The sequence below is a fragment of the Lonchura striata genome, chromosome 8, assembly GCF_050655825.1.
Source record: "Lonchura striata isolate lonStrDom1 chromosome 8, ASM5065582v1, whole genome shotgun sequence".
NCBI classification, from domain to species: Eukaryota; Metazoa; Chordata; class Aves; order Passeriformes; family Estrildidae; genus Lonchura; species Lonchura striata.
Window position 1 is genome coordinate 21,693,538 of NC_140710.1, and position 20,718 is coordinate 21,714,255.

At 44.6% G+C, this 20,718-nt stretch overlaps 1 protein-coding gene and 1 long non-coding RNA gene across 3 annotated transcripts in view; one reads left to right on the forward strand and one right to left on the reverse strand.

Annotated features, from left to right (window-relative positions):
* NR5A2 (nuclear receptor subfamily 5 group A member 2) overlaps window positions 1-9,956 on the reverse strand; it is an 88,924-nt gene extending 78,968 nt beyond the window's left edge. For both annotated transcript variants that reach the window (XM_021547296.3, XM_021547288.3), the window contains exon 1: window positions 9,625-9,956. In XM_021547296.3, the coding sequence (XP_021402971.1) occupies window positions 9,625-9,688 (64 nt within the window). In that variant the 5' untranslated portion in view covers window positions 9,689-9,956. The remainder of the gene's footprint in view (window positions 1-9,624) is intronic.
* LOC146766772 (uncharacterized) overlaps window positions 1-20,718 on the forward strand; it is a 73,530-nt gene that overhangs the window by 14,866 nt on the left and 37,946 nt on the right. The gene's annotated exons all lie outside the window — the stretch shown is intronic.

The following is a 20,718-nucleotide window of genomic DNA, read 5'->3' on the forward strand; positions in this document are numbered from 1 at the left end:
TCCCTCTGCTCCGCGCCAGCCCTTGCCCAGTTGCAGCGGGAGCACCGAGCGGCCCCGGCCGCCGGGAGGAGCCGCCGGGTGCCCGCGGCTAGGGGAGCCGCGGAGCGGTAGTCGAGCTGCAGGCGGCGCGGGGCGGAGGAGAGAGAAGGAGGAGGAGGAAGACCGGGGGTGCTGGGGAGGAAGGAGGAACCCCGGGAGCCCGCAGCAGCTCCGCCCGGGGCTCAGCACGGCGGCGGCCCGGAGCCCCGATCCATGCGGAGCGGCACAGTGCACAGGAGCACTCTGCCGCCGCTGGTGCTGCTGGACAGGGTTCCCACCCCCGTCCCCCTCCTCCCTTCCTCCCTCCTCCTCCTCCTCCCTCTCCTCCTCCCCCTTTTCCCCCCGGTACAAGTGCGGAGGTGCCGAGTCGGGACCTCTAGCCCCGGGCCCGCGGGGAGGCGCTCCGGGAGCCCGGGGGCTGCAAGGGAGCGAGGTCTCCGGCGGAGGGGGGCCCCGACACCGCCGCTGCAGCCAATAAGGCAGAGGCGGGATGAGCAACACCCCCAGCGCACACACACGCACAGAGCACACACAGTGGCTGAGTGCAGTCACCCCTACCCGGTTCTTAAACGGGGCTGCGGTGTGAAGGTCTGGGCTGTTGCCTCCCCTCCCAGCCCCAGAGGAGCCCGACGGGCCACCAGCCCCGCCAAGCCGGGCTATGCCTGCACTGCCTTCAGCGGCCGTGCCTCTTTCACTTGGGGCCGGTGGGGCAATGCCTCCGCCCGGCCAGCGCCGGCTGCGGAGACCCCGGCCCTCGCTTTCCCTCTCGGCGGGCGGGGGTGGACAGCGGAAAGCGCTGCCCTTGCGGACACGTTGCCGCCGCGCAGCCCCGGAGTCTGAAACAAGCAAGCGGGAACCGCGTTGGAGCTCGCTTTACCTATTTAGGCTTTTTGGGTCTCCATTCCCTAAGCGTCTTGCGAAATCGGTCAGTGCCAGTCGCATCCTTTGCACAGAGCCCAAAGCCCTGGCAGAGTCATCGCTTGAGCCCCCTTTCCCCAGCTCACAGTGCAGCAAGCGGCACTATTTTCCTAGTTGTCCTAAAGAACTCGTTTCTCGCAAGTGTGTGCCCCAGCAGTGAGAGCCGAGCGGCCCCGCGGCAAGAAGTTGTGGAGGCTCCGGAGGCAACTGGGTGCCGACTCCCCGGCGAGCCGTGCCGGAGGTCTGCCTGCCCTCGTTGGCCTTTCCGCCCCTCTCTCCGGGAGGGCCCGGGGCGTTCCGCGCCGCATAGGTTTGATGGTGTGGGATGAGCGATATTTGCACCTTGGAAAGCATCCGAGCCCCTCGTGCGAGCGCTCGGTTGCCCGTTCTCCTCTGACTCTTTAATCTGTATAAAGTGTTGGAGGAGCTGAATATATTTGGCGGTGAAAACTGCTTCCGATGGAAAGTGAGGCGCGGAAGTGGCTCCATCGCGGAGTATGGCATTTCCCATCGGCTGGGAGAGCGATAGTGAAATCTGGCGGTTGTTGTAACTTATTCAGTAGTGCTGATGATCGCAGGGTGAACCCCAGCGCCACATGCAGAGAGCGAAGTCGGCTATGCTCTTAACTTTTTGCATCCAGTAACTGGGACACCTTTGCTAACTCAACTCAGATTCCAACCGAACACCGGCACCACCGGAGTAGAAGTCTATTTTCCCTTCTCTTGCAGCGTTTGATATTTGGGGGATGGATCCAACGCTCAGAGAGGCCCGGACCTCTCTGTCTCTTTCCATTCTCACCTTTCTCCATTCGCCTTTGGGCGGGAGCGTGAGCACGAAACCAACACGTACTTTCTCAAGTTATAATTTCACAATTAAACAGGTTGTCTGCGACTAAATTTTAGGACAGCATTATAGCGAGATGCGGGACCGAGTAGTTCGATGGCTAAGACGAATTGGCTGAAAACCGTCTAGGGAGAATGACCCCGTTTCTCGGCAGAAGTAGCTCGGGTTGAGACCCTGTCTCGGCCCTTGGGAAGTTATTCCCAAGTGCACTGGCTACAAACAATCCCTCTGTCAGGCGCCACCGTGTAGCAGCATCGCCTTTCGCTGATCCCGGGCGGCTCAACACTGGCGGCGACAGCAGCACAGCGCCGATTCCGCTCCCTCCCTCGGGCGTCCGCCGAGAGGGATGCGGGTCGGGGGCCTCTGCTTCGCGGCGGGGCCGCGGCCCTCCGGCCTTCCGAGGCTGCGGCCGGGCCGGCCGCCCGGGCCCGACGGGCGGCCACAGCTCTCCGGGGGCGGCTCGCAGAGGAGCGGCGCCTCCTCTCAGCCCTTTCACTCAGGAGAAGAGTCCTCAGGGAACAACTCCAAGCGCATTTACAACAGACCATCAGGACACCTGCGGACCTGGGTCATGCAGCCCGCTGGGCTCCATGGGGGACAACCGGTCCCCTCCCTCTCGCTCGCCGCCGGGTGTGTCACGCCGCTTGGCGATTCACCGACGGGGCGCTCCGTGCTGCCACTCCCGTTACTGCTGCTCCGGGAAGGCAGCCGCGTTTTGGGGAAAAGCCGGGAAAGGAAACGCCGCATCCGGGCAGGCGAAACCAGCCCGAGTGCTGCCGGGGTCAGGCGGGCTGCGGCCCCCGCGGGCACCGCGGCTAAGTGCCCCAGCGGGCGGGTGGCCCGCGCGGGGCCGGCTCTCCCTGGACAACATTTCCCCGCGGGCACGGCCTTAGCATCAGTCCCGGACTCTTCCCTCCTACTGGGGGGCTTAATGTCATTCTGCCAGGGAATTGTTTGGAGCGAGTTCCAGTTGTGCATAGCAAAGTAACTCTGCGAGCTATCGCTGTGGATGAAAATACTTTGGAGTGGTTATTATACATCCACATTTCTCCGAAGTAACAGTTTAGGGCAGTACATATTATAAATGATACCTGGTCCCTTGTGGCTACATTTAATTTAACATGGAGTTCTAGCTCTCACGATTGCCTTGAGCAACCTTAATTACCCTTTCTTCTAATCTCCATTCCTTACCAAGTTCTCCAAACTTTTTTTTTTTTTTTTTTTTTTTCTTAATGCGATTTCTCTCCTGAGTTTGCCTGCCTTGTTCTGACTTTGCCTGAAGGTCTTGATTGACGCGTGTAATTATAATTATAAAAGATGATGGCTCGGGGAGCTTCCAGCAGCCTTGATTAGTACAAGGAGCAAGACCTGGAATACTTTATACTTCTCTATTTAAATGTATGTACATTTACATTAAAAAACCCCACTCTAATGTTAAATAATCTGAAGCTTTTCCATCTCTTTGTTTCCAAGGTAGAGGCTTCTGTGTGATGATATTTCAAGGCAAACTCTCATTGCTTACAGCTTCCAAGAGGCCATAGAACCTGAGCAAATGTCAAAGTCTTTTTCCCTAAGCAGAGACATTTCCAACTTGTAGTGAGTGGTCTGCTCGATGAGAAACAAATAGCATACTCTCTTCGAGCTTTGTGTCGGGAGGTGTACCGGAGAAGATTTCGTTTACCTTCCCAGCAAAGTAGCGAAAGAGAACGTTTGTGGGGTGGGATGAGGGGGGGAGGCGGGACGTAGATGTTAAAGAAAAACTTCCCAGAAACAAATGAAATAAATAAATCAGCGGAGGACTGAAACTCTTCTGCTGGGAAGTCTAAATCCAAAACCGATCAAAAAGACTTAAAGGAAAATACTTAAGGAGGGAAATCTTCATCCTGTTTCTCCCGCTGAACATTCCTGTTTGCCGCCAGCGCAGAGCCGCTCTGAGGGTCGAGGGAGTCAGCATCACGCATCCTGTCCTCGGCATAGGGATGAAGCCTCGGACTCAGGCTGTCACTGCCACGGGCACGCAGTGGCGCTGCCTCGAGAAGTGCCCCGGCGAAGGCAGCGTGCAGCAGTGCGGCCGGCACGGGATCCCTGTGCAGCTGGGAAGGTTCAGATCGCGATTTTGCTGCTTGACCTCACACACCTGTCACGCCCAACTTTACGAGACTGTTTACACCAGGAAAAGCATGGCCAATATAGTTCTCTCCTCTCCTCTCCTCTCCTCTCCTCTCCTCTCCTCTCCTCTCCTCTCCTCTCCTCTCCTCTCCTCTCCTCTCCTCTCCTCTCCTCTCCTCTCCTCTCCTCTCCTCTCCTCTCCTCTCCTCTCCTCTCCTCTCCTCTCCTCTCCTCTCCTCTCCTCTCCTCTCCTCTCCTCTCCTCTCCTCTCCTCTCCTCTCCTCTCCTCTCCTCTCCTCTCCTCTCCTCTCCTCTCCTCTCCTCTCCTCTCCTCTCCTCTCCTCTCCTCTCCTCTCCTCTCCTCTCCTCTCCTCTCCTCTCCTCTCCTCTCCTCTCCTCTCCTCTCCTCTCCTCTCCTCTCCTCTCCTCTCCTCGCCATAAGCAGATCATCCCTACAGTACAAAGAGCAGACTACCTCAAAACCTTCCAAACCCCGTAGCCAGCGGTCTCCTTTCATCATTTTACCGAGGCGATATTGCATTCAGTTCCCAGGGATTCATTAAATGGAGATTGCTAGTGCCTCCAACTCGGGCTTTGGGAAAGAAACTGTCCTTTCTAGAAAAAAACCAACAGACAACCCAGAACAAGTGTCTCTAACTTACAAAATCAACCCACTACGAACACAAAAATATATTTCCCACTTCCCCCCATTTTTTCTTTTTCTTATTTTTTTTTTTAATATTTTTTTGTTTGTTTGTTTTGGTTTGTTTTTGATCCACTCTCAGCAAAACAGAGTGGATGCCTCAGACTGAAATACTTATGTAGTAAAACGCACACCACAGAGGATCACGTCTGTGCCTGTTGCCTTTTTTTTTCATGCAACTAATAATTCATTCTTGCTTCACGGAGACGTCGTTCCTCTCTGGTTCGGCATAGAGAGCCATTTCCAAACGGTCAATTATTGACTGAAAAGCTATTTTTCAAGCTCGGCCAAGACTCCTGCTGTCCGCTGGAATGCACTGCTCTCTTATGAGCGCCTGGCAGCACCGTGATGCAGAATGACAGGAGACTTCGGAGTGAGCAGGGCCAAGTGGGTGGTAAAGCATCGCTCTGATTGCCTTTCCTTTATTGGTAAGTGAGTCATCAGCGAGGTGTCGTAACACTTCAGCGCATCCCGCCGACGTCTGCTCCGTCCCGCCCGGGTCGGGGCCCCGCCGTGCCCCGCGAGCATCGCCCGCTCGGGGCGCGCTCCCTCCCGCTCCCGCTCCCTGCCCGCACGGGTGTGGGCAGGGACGGCCGCGCACTTGTTGCTGCAAGGCATTCCGACCGGCATTCTGCTGAGCTAACTGGAAGGCGTGGAAGGGCTAAGGCATGCCCGGGCACCCTTGGGGACGGGGCTAGCCGTGCCCAGGGCTGGCGGCACGGCTTCCCTGGATCGATCACATCATCAGGTCTGTTGCACTCAACACTTAAAGATCCAGTTTTGCAAGCAGGCCCTCTATTAGAAATTCCCCCATCCCTTTCTCGCCCCGAAATTCCATGAATTCTGCATGGAAAACGGCTTCTAGTTCCGCACTGCCTGGACCTGTTGCCGCTAATGGTGGGACGGGGAAACGCGCTCGCTCTGATCGCTGCTGTCTGCCGCGGGGGCGGCGGCTGCCCCAGCAGCCGGAGGCGGGGAGGCGGATCCATCACCGGGGCTCCTTTCCGCGCCCGGGAGCGGAGCCGCTGCCCCGCGGCGGCCGAGGGACTGCCCGGATCATCCCGACTTTCTCCTCCGCCGCCCTCCCATCGCCCCTTCCCAGCACTGATAATTACTGTTCTGATGAGGCTACTTTGTTTCTGTCTGTGCTGCCCTTTTGGAGCCGAGTGTGGAACCTCTAGTTAAAAAGCCAGAGCTTAGTCTAGGAATAGAACTCCAAATATATTTGTATATACCGCAAGTCTCCTGTCAGGGCTGAGCGCCGGTCTCTGTATCATAAGAGATAATTGATTTCTATCCTGCACAGACAGGCTTAAAAATGAAATTTCTTTTGCTGAGGCAATTGACCTTGATCTGCTGGTGGAAAAAAGAGATGGTTTAGGTCTGCTTCTTCCCTCCCCCTCCCTCCATGTTTCAAAGCTTGGAAAACTTTATTTTAAAATAATTTTTATAGCTGATCTTTATAATGAAAAAAGTTTAAGCTCATACATAGCTATCTGTCCCAAGATTTATCCATAAACAATGTAAAACAATAACTATGAGAAGATAAACTAGGCATAGTTTACACTGAGAAATCCTGATAAGGATTGTGTACATTTGCATGTCTGCTCATTGCACATAAGACTCTATTAATATATATTAATACATAAGATTGCATATCTATGTAACATATATATGTACTCATGTAATATGTGAGTAAACTCTAGACATTAATAATGATCTCTCATGAGAAGTTTTAATGGGTTTCCCCACAAGACAGATGCACACAAATCCTCCTGCAGACACATTTATTTTCACCCCATATATATAAGACTAGTTTGAGAGCTGACCTTTTAATTACCCACAGAGACAAGTAGCTTGGGGCGTTTTGTCAGTAGTGGAGACAGCTCTCAGAAGACCGCAGGCATCATCTTTGCCTCATGTATTGTGGTGTTTAAAATCAGACTAACAGAAAAAAATGGATGTAAATGTAAATGCTGCCCCTTTGTAGATAGCTCATTTGCAGTATAAGCAAATGAGAACAGGAAAAGTGGGAAGAAAATTGATAAAAGAGTAACAGCAAAAGTCCAATGATATAAGAAAATAATCTGTGGCATGTCTTACAGTCCTCACACAGCTCTGTTCACTTCTGTGAAAGTTTTGCCTGCATAAATGCTGGCCAAAATCCTGGTCCAAACTTTTAAAGATAGTATATGTTGTCTTTGTTAATCATATGAAAATGCTACTATTCCTATTACTACTAAACATAAAAACTAACTTTGCTGAACTCACAAGGCCTAATTTTAATACTATTAATTGCCTGAGGACATACATTAAAATGAAGATGGCAGTAAGTATTCTACAAGCTGAAAAATGTCACAGTTGGAAACTACAATTAGATTGTTTTTTCTCTTATAGAACCATTTTTAAAAGTAGATGAAACAGTTATTTCTGTTAAATAATCATAGCTAATGCAAAAAATTGCATAGTGTCCCTGATGTTGCTAAGACAAGAGGCTGATTAGAAGAAAAATCATACTAGTCAAGTATCTTTGTATTGCCTCAGAATCTGGTAGAAGAAAAAAATCATTGCACTTCCATAAAAAAACATTTATAAATCCATATGGTGTTCATCATCTGGAAGATAGGATGTGCTATTAAGATTTTGTGAATTCTGGTTGCCTGTTTGATCGTATGACTATAAACCTAAAAGCAGGTGTCAACAACCGGTAGTGCCCACTCACACCCCAGCTCCAGGCTGGTTGTGTTTGCTCTCCAAGGGAGAGGTCCACTGCTATTTATATCAGTGGAGTCTGATTTGCATTCATGGGAGCTGGAAGATTCCCTCCTTGCTGGGAGGAAGATGGGACATGTCAGTGGTTGATAACAAAAACAAACTTATAGCCAGGTGCTGGAATGCAGAGGGCTCCCTGACAAGGGCAGCTAAGCCTCTATAGTGGAAAGCAGCAAGTGTCCTGTCCTGAGGGGCTGGTGGGATGAGGGTGCAGAGGCTGTGATAGCCTCTCACAAACACCCACTCTGCCTTGGTTAGAAAGGGAAAAGTGAAGGAGAATGCCAGGAGGGACGAGACAAAAGCAAAAGTCTAGGGATATGATTTACTCTTATGAGCATATGACCCTGTTGCTGATTGTACTTCTATCCTGGGAGGAGAGCTTTTTCTCCTAAAGAATCACTCTTCAGTGCAAATAAGAACAGAATCTGACTACTTCCTATTTGGTTCCCCCAGCTCCAAGCATAGGCCCTCAGGTTGGTGCAGATTCCATTTAACTCTTACAGGTACATGGTGATAAGTTCACAAGGCTGAGTTAGGTGAGCTTTTCAGGGCTGCTACCATGGGTTCTGGCTCAGCAGTGCCCTGGAAGGACAGAATCCTTCCTCTGACTTGGACTACACAGGATTTTGGAAAGTTTCACAAGATTTAGGCCTGATTATTTCTGGGCCATGCTTTGTGAATCTGTCCTGGTATATTTGTGACACAGCACATGTATAAGTGGTATGGTGACAAGAGTCTCTGCTACTCCCTGTAGCAATCTGTTTTCTCATATCCACATGATTTTGGGAACTGAGACCTGCCAGACTCCTGGAAACCATGAAAATTGTATTTAATTGTTCTAAATATCACAGGTGAGTTTCTTATTTTCCCTTCTCCTAGGATTTTATCCTTTCACCTTAAGAAACCTTATCTGAGCTACCATTGCTCAAATACATGAGATGTATAATTATTTTACTATTCCTCAAGAGAGAGAACCAGAGGGTCTCTCTGTGCCAACCAGAAAGAGGAACAGTTAGAGAAGGTCCTGGAGGGGAAGCTGGACTTGCCACCTTTTCAATGTATTTCTGGGGGCAGAGCTGTGCAGAAGAGTACCCCACACCTGTAGGGAAGAACAGGGACTCTGAGGTGACATCTGGCTGAAGCATAGTCACTCCATGGTGGGAGCCTTTCTCTAGGAGAAGCAGCAGCTCTACCCAGAAGATAAAGATCAGTCATGTTTGAGGCTCTTTCCTGCAGCTGTTGCTGTGCCCTCCGTCCCCACAGTCCCAAAGCTTCCCCTGATGGCGAGGTGCCCACGTCACACCCAGCATCAGGGTGAACTCCTCACCTGCCATGTGATGACGCACTTTGGGGCAAGAGGAGGGAGGCATGCTCTGATTCTGCTTGTGGCCAAAGATCCCTTCTTTCATCCCTGCTGGGAAATGCTGTGCTGAGGTACAACCTTGCAAAACCCTGGGCTGTGGAGCCTGTGGAGACAGGGGATGTTTGCCCTGGCAATGGAGAGACACCTCACTCCAGGTGTGTGGTGAGAGACAGAATGGCCTGAGACAGGAACTGTGTGGAGAAGGGCAGGGAGGTGGTGGGGACATGCACCCACAGGGGCTCGGCCACAGCCACCACAGCCTGGGACAGCCTGGGACATCTGGCTGTGCAATGGCCCTTGCTCCTGCAAGCCAGAGCAACCTGTGCCTGCAGGCTTTCTGACAGGGAGTGGGTACTGTTCCCATATGCCACTGAAAGTATTCACTTCTTTGCTGCTCTGAAGTCTTAACTGACTTCTATTACCCAGCCCACTCCCACTGAATGACGTATCTTAATTTCAACTGTAAGAAAGAATCTACATTTGACAGAAACTACAGTACTACTAAAAAGACAAAACCATTTCTGTGGTTTTCTTCAATATGAATTATCAGGCCAGAAGCAATTTAAATCTAATTTTTACAAAAGTTTCTACATGCGCACACACAATTTCACAGCTATTATCAATCATAATAGATAAAAATATTGTTCAATGATATATATTTGATGATTGCATTATCTCTAGAGAAAATTGTTACTCTATATATCATAATCTGTTTCCTTATATTTTTACACGGTATTGTAAAATTATTTCTAGCCTAAGTATATGTGCAAATTAATCATAGGCTCACCCAATTGTAGTGTTTTTTTCAGTTTGGATACCCAGAAATCGAATATATTTACTCAGAGTCTTCAAAACAGTTAGAAAACTGTTACTTACCAGCTGATGTAGGTCCATGTTTTATAGATTCCTGTATGATGGCTGCGTGAGAACCAGAAGACATTATTAGGTGTAAATATACCGTACCCTTGGGTACAAGGGGTACAGCATTGAGTACAGGAGAGGTGCAGCCTGTAAACTTTTCTGGCCTTGAGACCCAGGGTATGATAGCCTTCAGTGAAAGTCGGCGTGATGAACAACAACAACAAAAAAAAAATATCCAAGAATTCAGAAAGTAACAAGCATGTCTTTGAGTGGACTCTGTACTTTTTCCAGCATTAGTGACCTGCTGTAAACCATGTATCCCATTTCATGATAGTCTCTAATCAGAAGAATTGCAACTTGTGATAGGTTTGGCACCATCACGTGATTTAGTACACCTTGATAAGAGACCCTGTTATAAAGTGACAGCAAAAGAGATAAGAACTGTTGGCAGATAATGGCAGAGAAATGATTAACCTGGAGTGGAGAGGTGCTATGAAGCCCAGAGAGGGGAAGGTTGTAAAGTTGTGGGGTCATAAGATCATACTGAGTGGATGAAAAGCCATACCAACATGAGTGTAATGTCTATAAACTCAGACTTGTGACCTGTCTTCTTGATGTCATCACCTCTTTGCACAGTGGACAGCAAGCATGGTTGTTTTGGCTTCTGTAAACACTCTTTGGATGGCAAAACAATCAAGCATTAATTCCTTAAGGGAGGCTTCTGAATGCACTGGGGATTCTACGCTCTGACTAACAGCACCAGCAAATCTCTCTTGATAGTTTGTCACACAAAACCATTTTATTGCCCCAGTCTTCAGGCTGGAGAGTAGCTCCGGTTGTAGTCATTTAGTTGAAAGCATATACTACTTTCTCACTAAAGAGCTTTACAACATGGTTAAACATTGATATCCCAGGATTATGATACGTAGAGTATTGCACTCACCCCTAAGGCTGTGAGGCACAAACCCTACCCACAGCATGTCAAATGCTGTCAAGTGTTTGGCTTTAAACAGTTTTTACGAAAGTGGGCAGCTGTGCAGATGACTGGGTGATGCTTCAACTTAGCTGGGGTGGGTCAGGTTCTGCTTTCACCCTGTCCAGAGCAAGGGCAGGGGCATGGCAGCTCCCAGCCTGAGCACAGTGTGCCTTGCTCTGCAGTGCCACCGACAGCCTCTGCAGCTCCAGCCCAATAGATTAGGTCTGCATACACTTTGTGAGATCAGACTCAAGCCTGAATAATCAGATGGTATTTTATATTTAATTTCTCTTGAAAAATAGAGTGAAGCTGTTCCACTGTGGACTAGATCTGAAGCCTCTTGAAGTCAGTGAGAGTTTTTTTTCTCTTTAATCTTGCAGAGGGCTGTAAAGCAGCATGTGCCTTTTTATATACTTTGTCATGGTGGTTAGATTTTGGTGATACAGTGGCAAACAGATTAGCTCATGCACAAACTGAACTGCTTCTCTTGGCTAGGATGAGAGCTTGAGAGCTGGTCTGAAGATGGGGCTTGTGTGGCAAACCAAGCAGTGACAGGGCCTTACTGCCAGGAGCCCTGAATTATCACTTGGTGTGTGCAGTACTGCCCTCCTGTAGAGGCTCTGTTAGTAAGGAGAACAGGCTGTAGAGGGAAGGTCTGATTTCCCAAATTATTTTCTTAATATTTGTCACTGGAAAAAATTAATTTACAAATCTTCTTAAACAGGTACTGTATCTTTTAAGGATCACTGGTATTTTTTATCTGTTTAGACTGAGTGAAAGCTGGAAGCCAGCTTTTAAAACAGATTTCATATAAACCTAAATAATTGGACTCTGTCTCTTTTAATTCATTTGGTTATCAAATAGATTTTAAATTCTATTCATAAAAAGTGGAAAGAAACATTTATTCATCAGAAAAGGCATGTCTTTGGGGACTGGGGATAAAATAAATGAGAAATGCTGCAAATGATACTGTGGTTAGAAACTTTCCATTGTATCATCAGAGACATTGCTGGAGCACTGTTGGCCCATCTTCAAGAGCTTTTATAAAGGAATCTGCCGTATGTGGGGGAGAGAGATATTAAATCATAGGAAATATAGAGAAACTTCATGCTTTTGGCTTCAAACACTGTAATTCCTTTCCTTTTTTGCATCAGTATCAAATGTCAGGGTCACTGAAAAATGTTCTATTTTTCCCTTTCTGATACTTTGTCTCCACAGACAGAGGAATGTATGCCAGGTGCATAACCAGACAGATTTTCTTTGCCTTTCTTTATACCTAGTTTAGTAGGGGAAAACAAACTCCTAGGGAAACTCCAGAACAACCTATATCAGCCTGTGATCCAGCAGCTCAATGTGTTTAGCAGTGATCCATTTGGAGTCCAAGTGAAATGAATCCATAATGAGCCTTACGAGTTGTGCCACTGAAGTACCTGAGTTCATGGCTCATTACTTTGCTTGATCAGGAATTTGGAACTGTAACTTTTCGCAAATAAGTCCCTGGTAAGGCAGCCACCAGCCTCACTCAGACAGTTTTTCCTTGCTGTGCTTGTATTTCTCTGTTTTTCAGTACTCCCCTCTGCTTTTCTTTCCTTCCCGTTTTCGTCCTGACAAAGTGAGATGAGTTAATTTTGTTATTTCAAACACACTTTTCTGTCTCAGATCTTTCAGGAAGATAATTAATTGATAAACATTTAGTTTCTTTTTTGTTTAGCCAATTCCTGTGTGATGAAATTGTCCCTTGTTTGTCCCTCTGACAAATGTCCCTCAAAGAAACTGTTCCTGATTTCAAAAGCTTGGCAACAATCCCTTCTTTGACTCTTGCACATCAAATTATTTTGCAACCATTTACCACAAAAATGTAGCCAAAAGGAGTTTCTCCTCTCGTGGGCATTTCCATATGTTGTGGTTCGTTTGGGCACATAAGAATATAAAGAAATAAGCCTTGAGAATGGACTGACTGAAATTAAAAATGACCTTTTCAAAGAGCTTTAATCCCTGACTTGTATATCTTGGTGTAAATTTAGTGAGCTTAGTCATGATTTTGTAATTTTCCTGTAACGTTTTGGATATTGCTTATCTAAATTCAGCATGTTCCTTGTCATTTTCCTATGCCATCTCTATGTATTGTTGTTTTTATTATCTATACAACTCAGAAAAGATATGTGCTCAGCACAGCACACATCAAATGAGGAACATGATTCTCATTCTACTGGAAGTTCAGGGCAAACGTGGCATTGATCTTGGCATGGCTCCCTCCAGGCATGAGCTCTCTGGTCTTGAGAATAGTTCAGTTGGTTTCAGCTGGAGCTTTGCATAGGTGGGAAAAGATTTGCAAACTGTTCTTTGATCTAGAAATCACTCTTTTAAAACTTTTCTCTATTTCAGTCATTTTAGTCATATTTCAGTCAACGTTGGTTCCTCCTGATCTATCACAGACATTTAAAATTCTTTTGGATGCTTCAATGTATTTTCTCCACCTTCATGAATTTTATTTCAAATATGCAAAACCAAGTCATTAAAATAGTTTTATGCCTTTTCCCTAATAGTTCTGTAAAAGAAATTGTGAGAATCTGATATATCTGATAATCTCTACCCTTTGGATTTTTCAGTGGTTATAGTACTGAAATAGAAGGTTTACTTTATTAAGGAATTTCCATCAGTTGATCCTTAATTCCTGTTTGGTCTTATGGTACAATTGCACTATTAAAATTTCTTGTTAGTTTTGTTTTTTTTACTTGTATGTATTTTACACATTATGCTTATCATCCCAGTAGAATGCAATTGCATTAAAATACATTTCAGCATCTGCTACTCCTGTACTCAGGATTTTCAGCTTATTGGAAAGGAACTCTGGAGAGCAGAAGCTTCTACATGGTATCTTCTCTATGGGTGTCTAAATAGAAACTTTTTTACATTTATCAGAATATATTAGTCTCTCATGTTTCTGTTCCCTGTTTAGATGAATGCAATTTAATATAAACCATATTTGGAGATGAATAATGAAATGTAGGAATTATAGAATTGCTTCCTGTGACTTTTCCTTAATATTTACAAATATATTTAAGTTAATATTTCTGATGATAAATTAATGTCTAGAGGAGGAGGTAAGTACAGACATTTGTAAACACTTTTTTTTAGGTTAATTGAGCAATCAGATAACCTCCAGGATTGCTTAAAAGGAAAACTCAGTTCTGTGCAAATGGAAGCATACAGTTGTGGATCACAAAAGTTCTCATTTAGCTTTAATTATAGGAATAGCATGAGCTTCGTTGGGACCCACATTTAGTGCTAACTCTTCACTGAAAGATAAAACTTTTTCATGGAGTGAGGAGTTTCATCTGCTGGTCTGTCTTCAATTTTAATTTCTTGTACACCTTTTTCCCCCCACTAATCTATCTTATTGGTGTACAAAGAGAAAGTTATTAAATAGTTATGGACCTTTACAAAGCTTATCTATGAGATATTTACTGGTAATGGGAGCAGAGTGTTTGTGAGAAAAGAACAGATTTCAGTGAAACAGGCAGGGGGAAATTACTTGTACATATGTAGCAGTAACAGGTGTTGTGTACTCATCCATCATCTCACACAGCACTCAGGAGCAGACAACAGTTTCTTCATAGAACACTATTAATAATATATCAGGAATTTATTACTTTGAAAGGAAGAGAGGAGAAAGAGGTGTGAGGGAATCTTGAAGTGAATCTGAAGTGGAACTTAAAACTTTCTGAACTTGGTGTCTAGATTTTTTTTTACGATACATACATAGGATGTAGGGATTACTTTGTTTCCACCCCTGTCCCCCCACCACAAAAACCTTCCAAAATCATAGCTGGAGGCAGGATGGAAATACTCAGTCTTACATCAGGAAACTAGTTTGTGAAAGACCCTGAGTGCTCTGATGAGTTTATGATTAATGTCTACTCCTGAAGGAAGCTGCACATGTACTACACCACACAGACTGGCTTTTCTTGAGACCGTGAAGTACGTACAAGTTGAACGCTACTGAAAGGTGAAAGACTGGTAGAAGAGAGCAATTCAGTGGCATTTCATGTCTAAGCAGAGGGTGTCTCCTTGCTGAAGCTCATTTATTGCACCAGGAGCAGAAGGATGTCAGGAGGCTGATGAACTGCAGAACCACATGTAACACACTTGACAGACCACATTCCAGCTGGAGGGAGGAGAAATCAAGGCTTAGTGCTCCAGTGGCTGCTCAGATCTGGTGTACGGGAGCACTCCCACTTCTTTCTGTATTCCCAGTGAGCACGTGCAGAATTTGTTCCAATTTCCAAGCTGGCTTTCATCAGGAAGGACACTGGGCAGGAGAGAAAACTGGGGTAAAGGCCATTCAGAAGTAAGGATTTCTGATCATTTTATTAATAACTGTGAGAAATGTAGCAACTGGCAGGAGAGATAAGTGCATTTTCCTAAGCTCTGTTATAGGCAGGTAAATATTGTTCTGGTTTATGGCACTAATAATTAAACAGAACACTAGTCTGTCTCTTGGCAATTTAAAACTTAAGGGGGTTGGTTTCTGGAGGTATGTGCTGAAATCTGAACAAAAACTACTTTACATGAAAACTTCATAATAGAAGGCTGTATATATTCTGTCCAGTGGATATATTTCAGGAGTGTATATAGCACTGAAATAACACATTTTTTTTTCATTGTCTTTCAAGTCATCTAGGCACCACTCTTGATAAATATTGCAGTTCTTAAAAAACAGACCAAGTAGACTTAAGATCTGAGAAATACTAATTCCTTCAAGAACATCATCTCCATAGTGCTGTTACATGAATAATAGATTAGTATAACATTATACTATTTATATATATAGCAAGATATTTTTGTATCTTTTATACAACGTGCCCACAGTTTGTTAGACAGTATACTTATTTTGTGTGCTTAGATCACAGTAAAAAAACGCAGATGGCCCTGGGTTTGGAGCACCTGTAATCCTGGGGAAAGCAGTAGCACCTGGGACTTCTGAGAAGTCCTGACTTTCAGAAACCAGCTTTAAATTAGACTGCTAATGAGTTTACAATGGCATGCAAATCTTGTTTATAGTGCCCAAAGCAAGTTCTGTTTTTAAGACTGGGGCTTCTGGGCACTTCTACCTCAGAAAGGAAAATAAAGATATGTCCAGGTACCCTTAACCACAAACTTACATTATTCTCATTCTAAAATCATTACTCTTTTCTCTGGTCACCCCTGCCAACAATCTAATTAGACTGAAAAGCTTTTCAGTGGTCCAGACAACACTGTGTATGGCTAAAATGGAGAACTGCTCACAACCTCTGGAAAATACTGTTTTACAGAGATTTTTATTCACTTGAGAGATCTTTACTAAAGCAACAGTAGTGTGATAAAACAGGAAGCTTTTGTCAAGGCCCCAGGTTTTAATGGGCCTTAATGGCCCTGATCACTGTCACCTGGGTCCCCCTCATAGCTCCTGGCCACTGGGCCACCTGCTCATTTAAGCTCTAGCTGGGAACATAGCCCCCTCCCTGAGCTGTGCTGGATGGGGACATGTTCTCAAATTATTCTGTGGATTTTCTGGTGTGTCTTCAAACTTTGGCTGCTTTTATTGCTTCTACACAATGACCATGGGAACACCAATAGGACTTGGTGCTGCTCTGCTTGTCTGCTGTGGGACTGTGCTCTGTTGGTGAGTTCCCTGCCCAGTCTATGTTCTGACTGCCTTTAGCTCCAAGTTTGCCTCCTCTTAGGGTGCAACTGCCTCTTGCTTTCTTTCCCCTGAAGCTTTTTGTAGGTGCTTTCCACATCTCTTCCTACAATCTGGCAGTAAGTACTCCTATAAAGTAGCACAGGGGCTTGTGGGGGCCTTGAAGTGATTTTCAGTTAGAATGTGGAGGCTTTTCAGAACAGTCTGATTGTCTTTGGTGTCTCCCTATAGTTATATAGTTATGTTGTGGGTTTTTTTTCTGTTTAATTTATTGTTTTTCTTTTATAAGGGGGGAAGCTTTTTGCTCTGATTGCTCACAATGAGAGGCATTTAAGAAGACTGTGCTGTTTCCCTCTGGTGAAACCTGGGCAGGACACTTACTGACCCTCACAAGATATTGCCTAGGAAAAGCTTGCAGTAGCTCCAGGCCAGGTGGTTGCTGTGTGGATGCATAGCCCGTCCTAGCTGCTCACTAGTGTCCCAAGAGGGGACAGAGCACTTGGTAGGTGAGAAGCTAGGGCCAGGACATCTGTAATGTGCAGCTCAATCATGCTTCTGAACTGCAACCTCTGTACCTTGTTTTACCATTAACCCACTGCCATGTCTGACACTCGGGCATCAGTTGATGGGAGATAGTGGCTGAACAATAGCTATTGATTTCTCATTTCATATTAACGCCATGGCAAGCTCTGAGTCTGATAGTGAAGGTAGGATGCTAGTGTAGACATTCCTATTTGGCTGTGAAAGGAGTCTCCTTGCCTTCCCTGGACCCTTACCTTGTATAGGATTTTCTCATTAAAGCATCAAACTATAGTATAGATGTATGTTTCTGCTGTTTTTTTGTCTTGGAGCAAGTATCTGTTAAGCTTAAAATAAATAAATATTTATCAATTATTTAGCCAAAGCACACTGAGGGAAATGGCAAGCAATGACTAACAGAAGAGGGATGGAATAGAGTGGAAGCTGTTTCTTATTGGACATCAGTGTTTAGGCAAGTACGGAGAGACACTGGCTTCATTTGGTGGAGCATTCAACAAGCTCTGTGGTTTTCTTTATAAGAAGAAATATTGACCTAGAATCCTTTCCTAATTTATCCTGGTAAGATCTGTTTTAGTCGAGTCACTGGCACTAGTATAAAATGTTGAGAAGAGATGAGATATTATTTTGAGATTTCAAAAGTTTGCAAAATTTTTATAATTTTGCAACAGGTCCTAGGATTTTGGCAGCAAGTTAAGTGGAATGCTTATATCACTTCAGAAGTATCAGCAGACTTAAGACTAGCAGAATTCAAGTGAAATAGTTTTAGCTAACAATGTTTCCACAGCATGAATAAAAAGCACAGGTTGTTACTTTAAGCACAAACATTTTAATGCTTTGCTTTTTTATTCTGTTGCTGTTTGATTTTATTCACCCTCCCTTTTGGCTGTAGATGTTTGGTTTTTTTTTCTCTCCTTGCCTAGCCTGTCTCTGCTCATGGACAGCTTTTCTCTGGCTGCTGATTCCCTGAAATCTTGGTACCTGCACAGAGAATCACCTGCTATATAGATGTTGAGGATGTTTCTATGTTAGATTTTTTTGCTGCTTGTAGGAATAGAACTGCTGCTGTTAATAGAAATGATTATATAAAAAAAGAGTGCAGTAAATAGTCTTTATATGCAATACTACAATAGGCAGTACAAGCAGTCTAAATCTGAGCTCTTGCACTGTAGTCTGGAAAAGTAAGGATTGCTTTTAACCTTTGAATTTATAGTATATTCCTTTACTTCCTGTGATAGTGTTTGTCTTAATTGCAGTATGGCATTTGGTTCTGCTGGAAAATTTAAATTCACAATATTTTGGTTTTCAAGTCCCTCTGACTACTCTGGATGCTGGGGGTGTTGAGACCCCATTCCTGGTCTGGGCTATGTGAGCAGAACAATTTGCGAAGCTACAGCCTGAGTGCTTTGCAATGTGGAAAGGTCCTGTTTAAAAAAAAAAAAAAAAACTCAAAAAGAATCAACAACTCTTTTGGTTGGTAAAACTGCAAACTCCACAGTAATGCTAGAAAGCTTTAGCTCTGGGGCTTTATAATAGATTGTTAAGGGATCTGAAACTAATCCTGATTCTTTACAAAAGGTCGTTGAGAAGGTCTTCAACTCAGACAACCATGACAGTACGTCTAATGACCTATATTGCAGTTTGAGTAACCTGTGCAAAACCTAAGCACCCCAGAAATACCACAGCTGTTTTTTGATTCTGCCAAATAATCTTTGAGATGAGCTAATTAGAAAATAGAAATTACACATGTTAAAATGAAACCTTCAAGAAAATGGAGCCTTTCATACAAGGCCTCTGCATATACCAGGAACCTCTGAGACCTGACAGTGTTTCCGAGCTTGGACCTGAAAGCCTGCAACTTTCTGCTTGTGGAAGGTAAAAAGAGCCATCCTTAAAGCAGACAGACTCAGGTGGCTGGTGAGTGAAAGAGGTGATCCTCACTTTATCTTGTTTGATTTCGTTACTCACAATGTTGAAAGCTGTCTGCAATGTGTGGTATTTTGTGCTTCTCCTTAAGCCTCAAATGGTTTTATGCCATTGTTCTTAGAAGCTATTTAATTGTTCTGAAAGGCCATTTAGAGAATTTTGAACCACTGTGATGATATGATTCAGCCTTAGAGTCACTCTGAAGCACAAAGGTCCTATTGTCCTACCATGTTACTGAAGTGTTGTAAAGGAGAGCTTGCCACTTGTAGTTTTGGTATGGTTTCTCATGTTTCAAGCATGCCAGCCAAGAGGAGAATCCTTACTAAACTATATGACTTCGAGATGCAACCTCCTTGGGACCTTCCCCAGACAGTGTGCACGTGCCTTTGCACCACCAGGACATGCTGCATTTCTTCACAGCCAAGAGTCTGATTTCCAGGGCTGTCTACCTGCTTCATAAGTGGGTACGTATATTCACTAATAAGGAACTAGACTTTGTTAAATGCTTTTATTAGGGTTTAACAGTCTTCAGAATTTAACACGTTTCACAAAAGTGTGGTGCAGTGAATTGTTGTCTTCCCGGCTAACCTATTATTGTGGAATTGTACTGATCTATCAACATTTACCAAATGCTTTAGCAACATCAGCTTAAGTTGTATCCATCCTAAAATTGCATTTAAACAGGACAGCTACTACAACAGAAGGGGAAATTCGAAATCCACTGAAATAATACACAGATCTTCATAATCAGAACAATGTTTTGGAGACTAATAGAATTGGTCTAGCTAATTTAGTTTCTGTTGGATGTATGACTGCCTTATTTCCCCATTTAAAATGGAATAAAATGTTAGCTGTAATTCAGCAGATATCTACTAGGGTGAAGTTGTGGTGGTGTGTGGGAGAAGATAAAGCCCCTTCCTTCTTCCCTCAGAAATCTGAATGTCAGCAGGGCACAACTGCCTCGTGCTTCCTGGCTGACTGGGCAGAGATCCCTGGAGTACCTAAGGAGGCAGTCATATTCCTACAGTGTCGTGTGTCTTTACAGGCAATTACATCACATTCTCTGGACTCTTACAGTTCTTATTCTTAACTTTCTGTGGACTTTCTTTTTACCTTGCATTACTTTATTTCTCCTTTTTTTTTTTATTTAGAAATGAATTCAATCAAATCTTTATTGGTGTTCAGGAAAGACAATAGTGTGAGGCAGTGGTGTTTTCATTAATATAAACAATTTCTATACAAAAATAATTCAGCTCTTTTAATAGGAGCTATTCTGTAGCAGGGTTTCCTGTACATCTGTGCTAAAGTGGAGCACATCTCATCCCACTGAGGGAAGTGCAACATATGAAGCTATTAGAGAGAACCTATAATATGGAATAGAAAAGATGGCCAGATGAATGCATTAAAATCCCTTTATCATACTGGAATTTGTGTTGAAGTGAACAATTTTATGACCTGGGCTGCCCTACCAGCATGAACACAATGAGAAGGCAGAGTAGTGTAGTTGGTTTGTCTTTATTGTATAGTGTATATATAAAATGCAATGGAGTTAATCTCAAAAGTGCATTTTTTACTGTGTGACATGATTTGATTCAATGGAAAACACCCCAGATGAGCCATAAGTTATAGTCTTTAAAATCCACAAAGTTGTTAATTACTTCTGGTGAACTTTAATCAATTTTCATGTTCTAAAAGTTTTAAGTTTAAAACATTTAAAGTTTTAAGTTTTAAAATTGCAATTCAACAGGATGTTTTTATAAAATATTCATAACCTCATGCCCGAGACCTGCTGCTTTAATGTCATGCTATTGTGATATGTCCCTTCTCTGTCTACAGGATGGTGCAATATCAGTTAATCACTCTACAGATAGCATGATTTAAAACACTTTTATGAAAATCAGGATTGAGCTACAGTGATTCACACTTGCTGAAGATCTAGCCCAAGGTTCATAAAGTACATTGAAATAAGAGATGGCAGGTATCACAA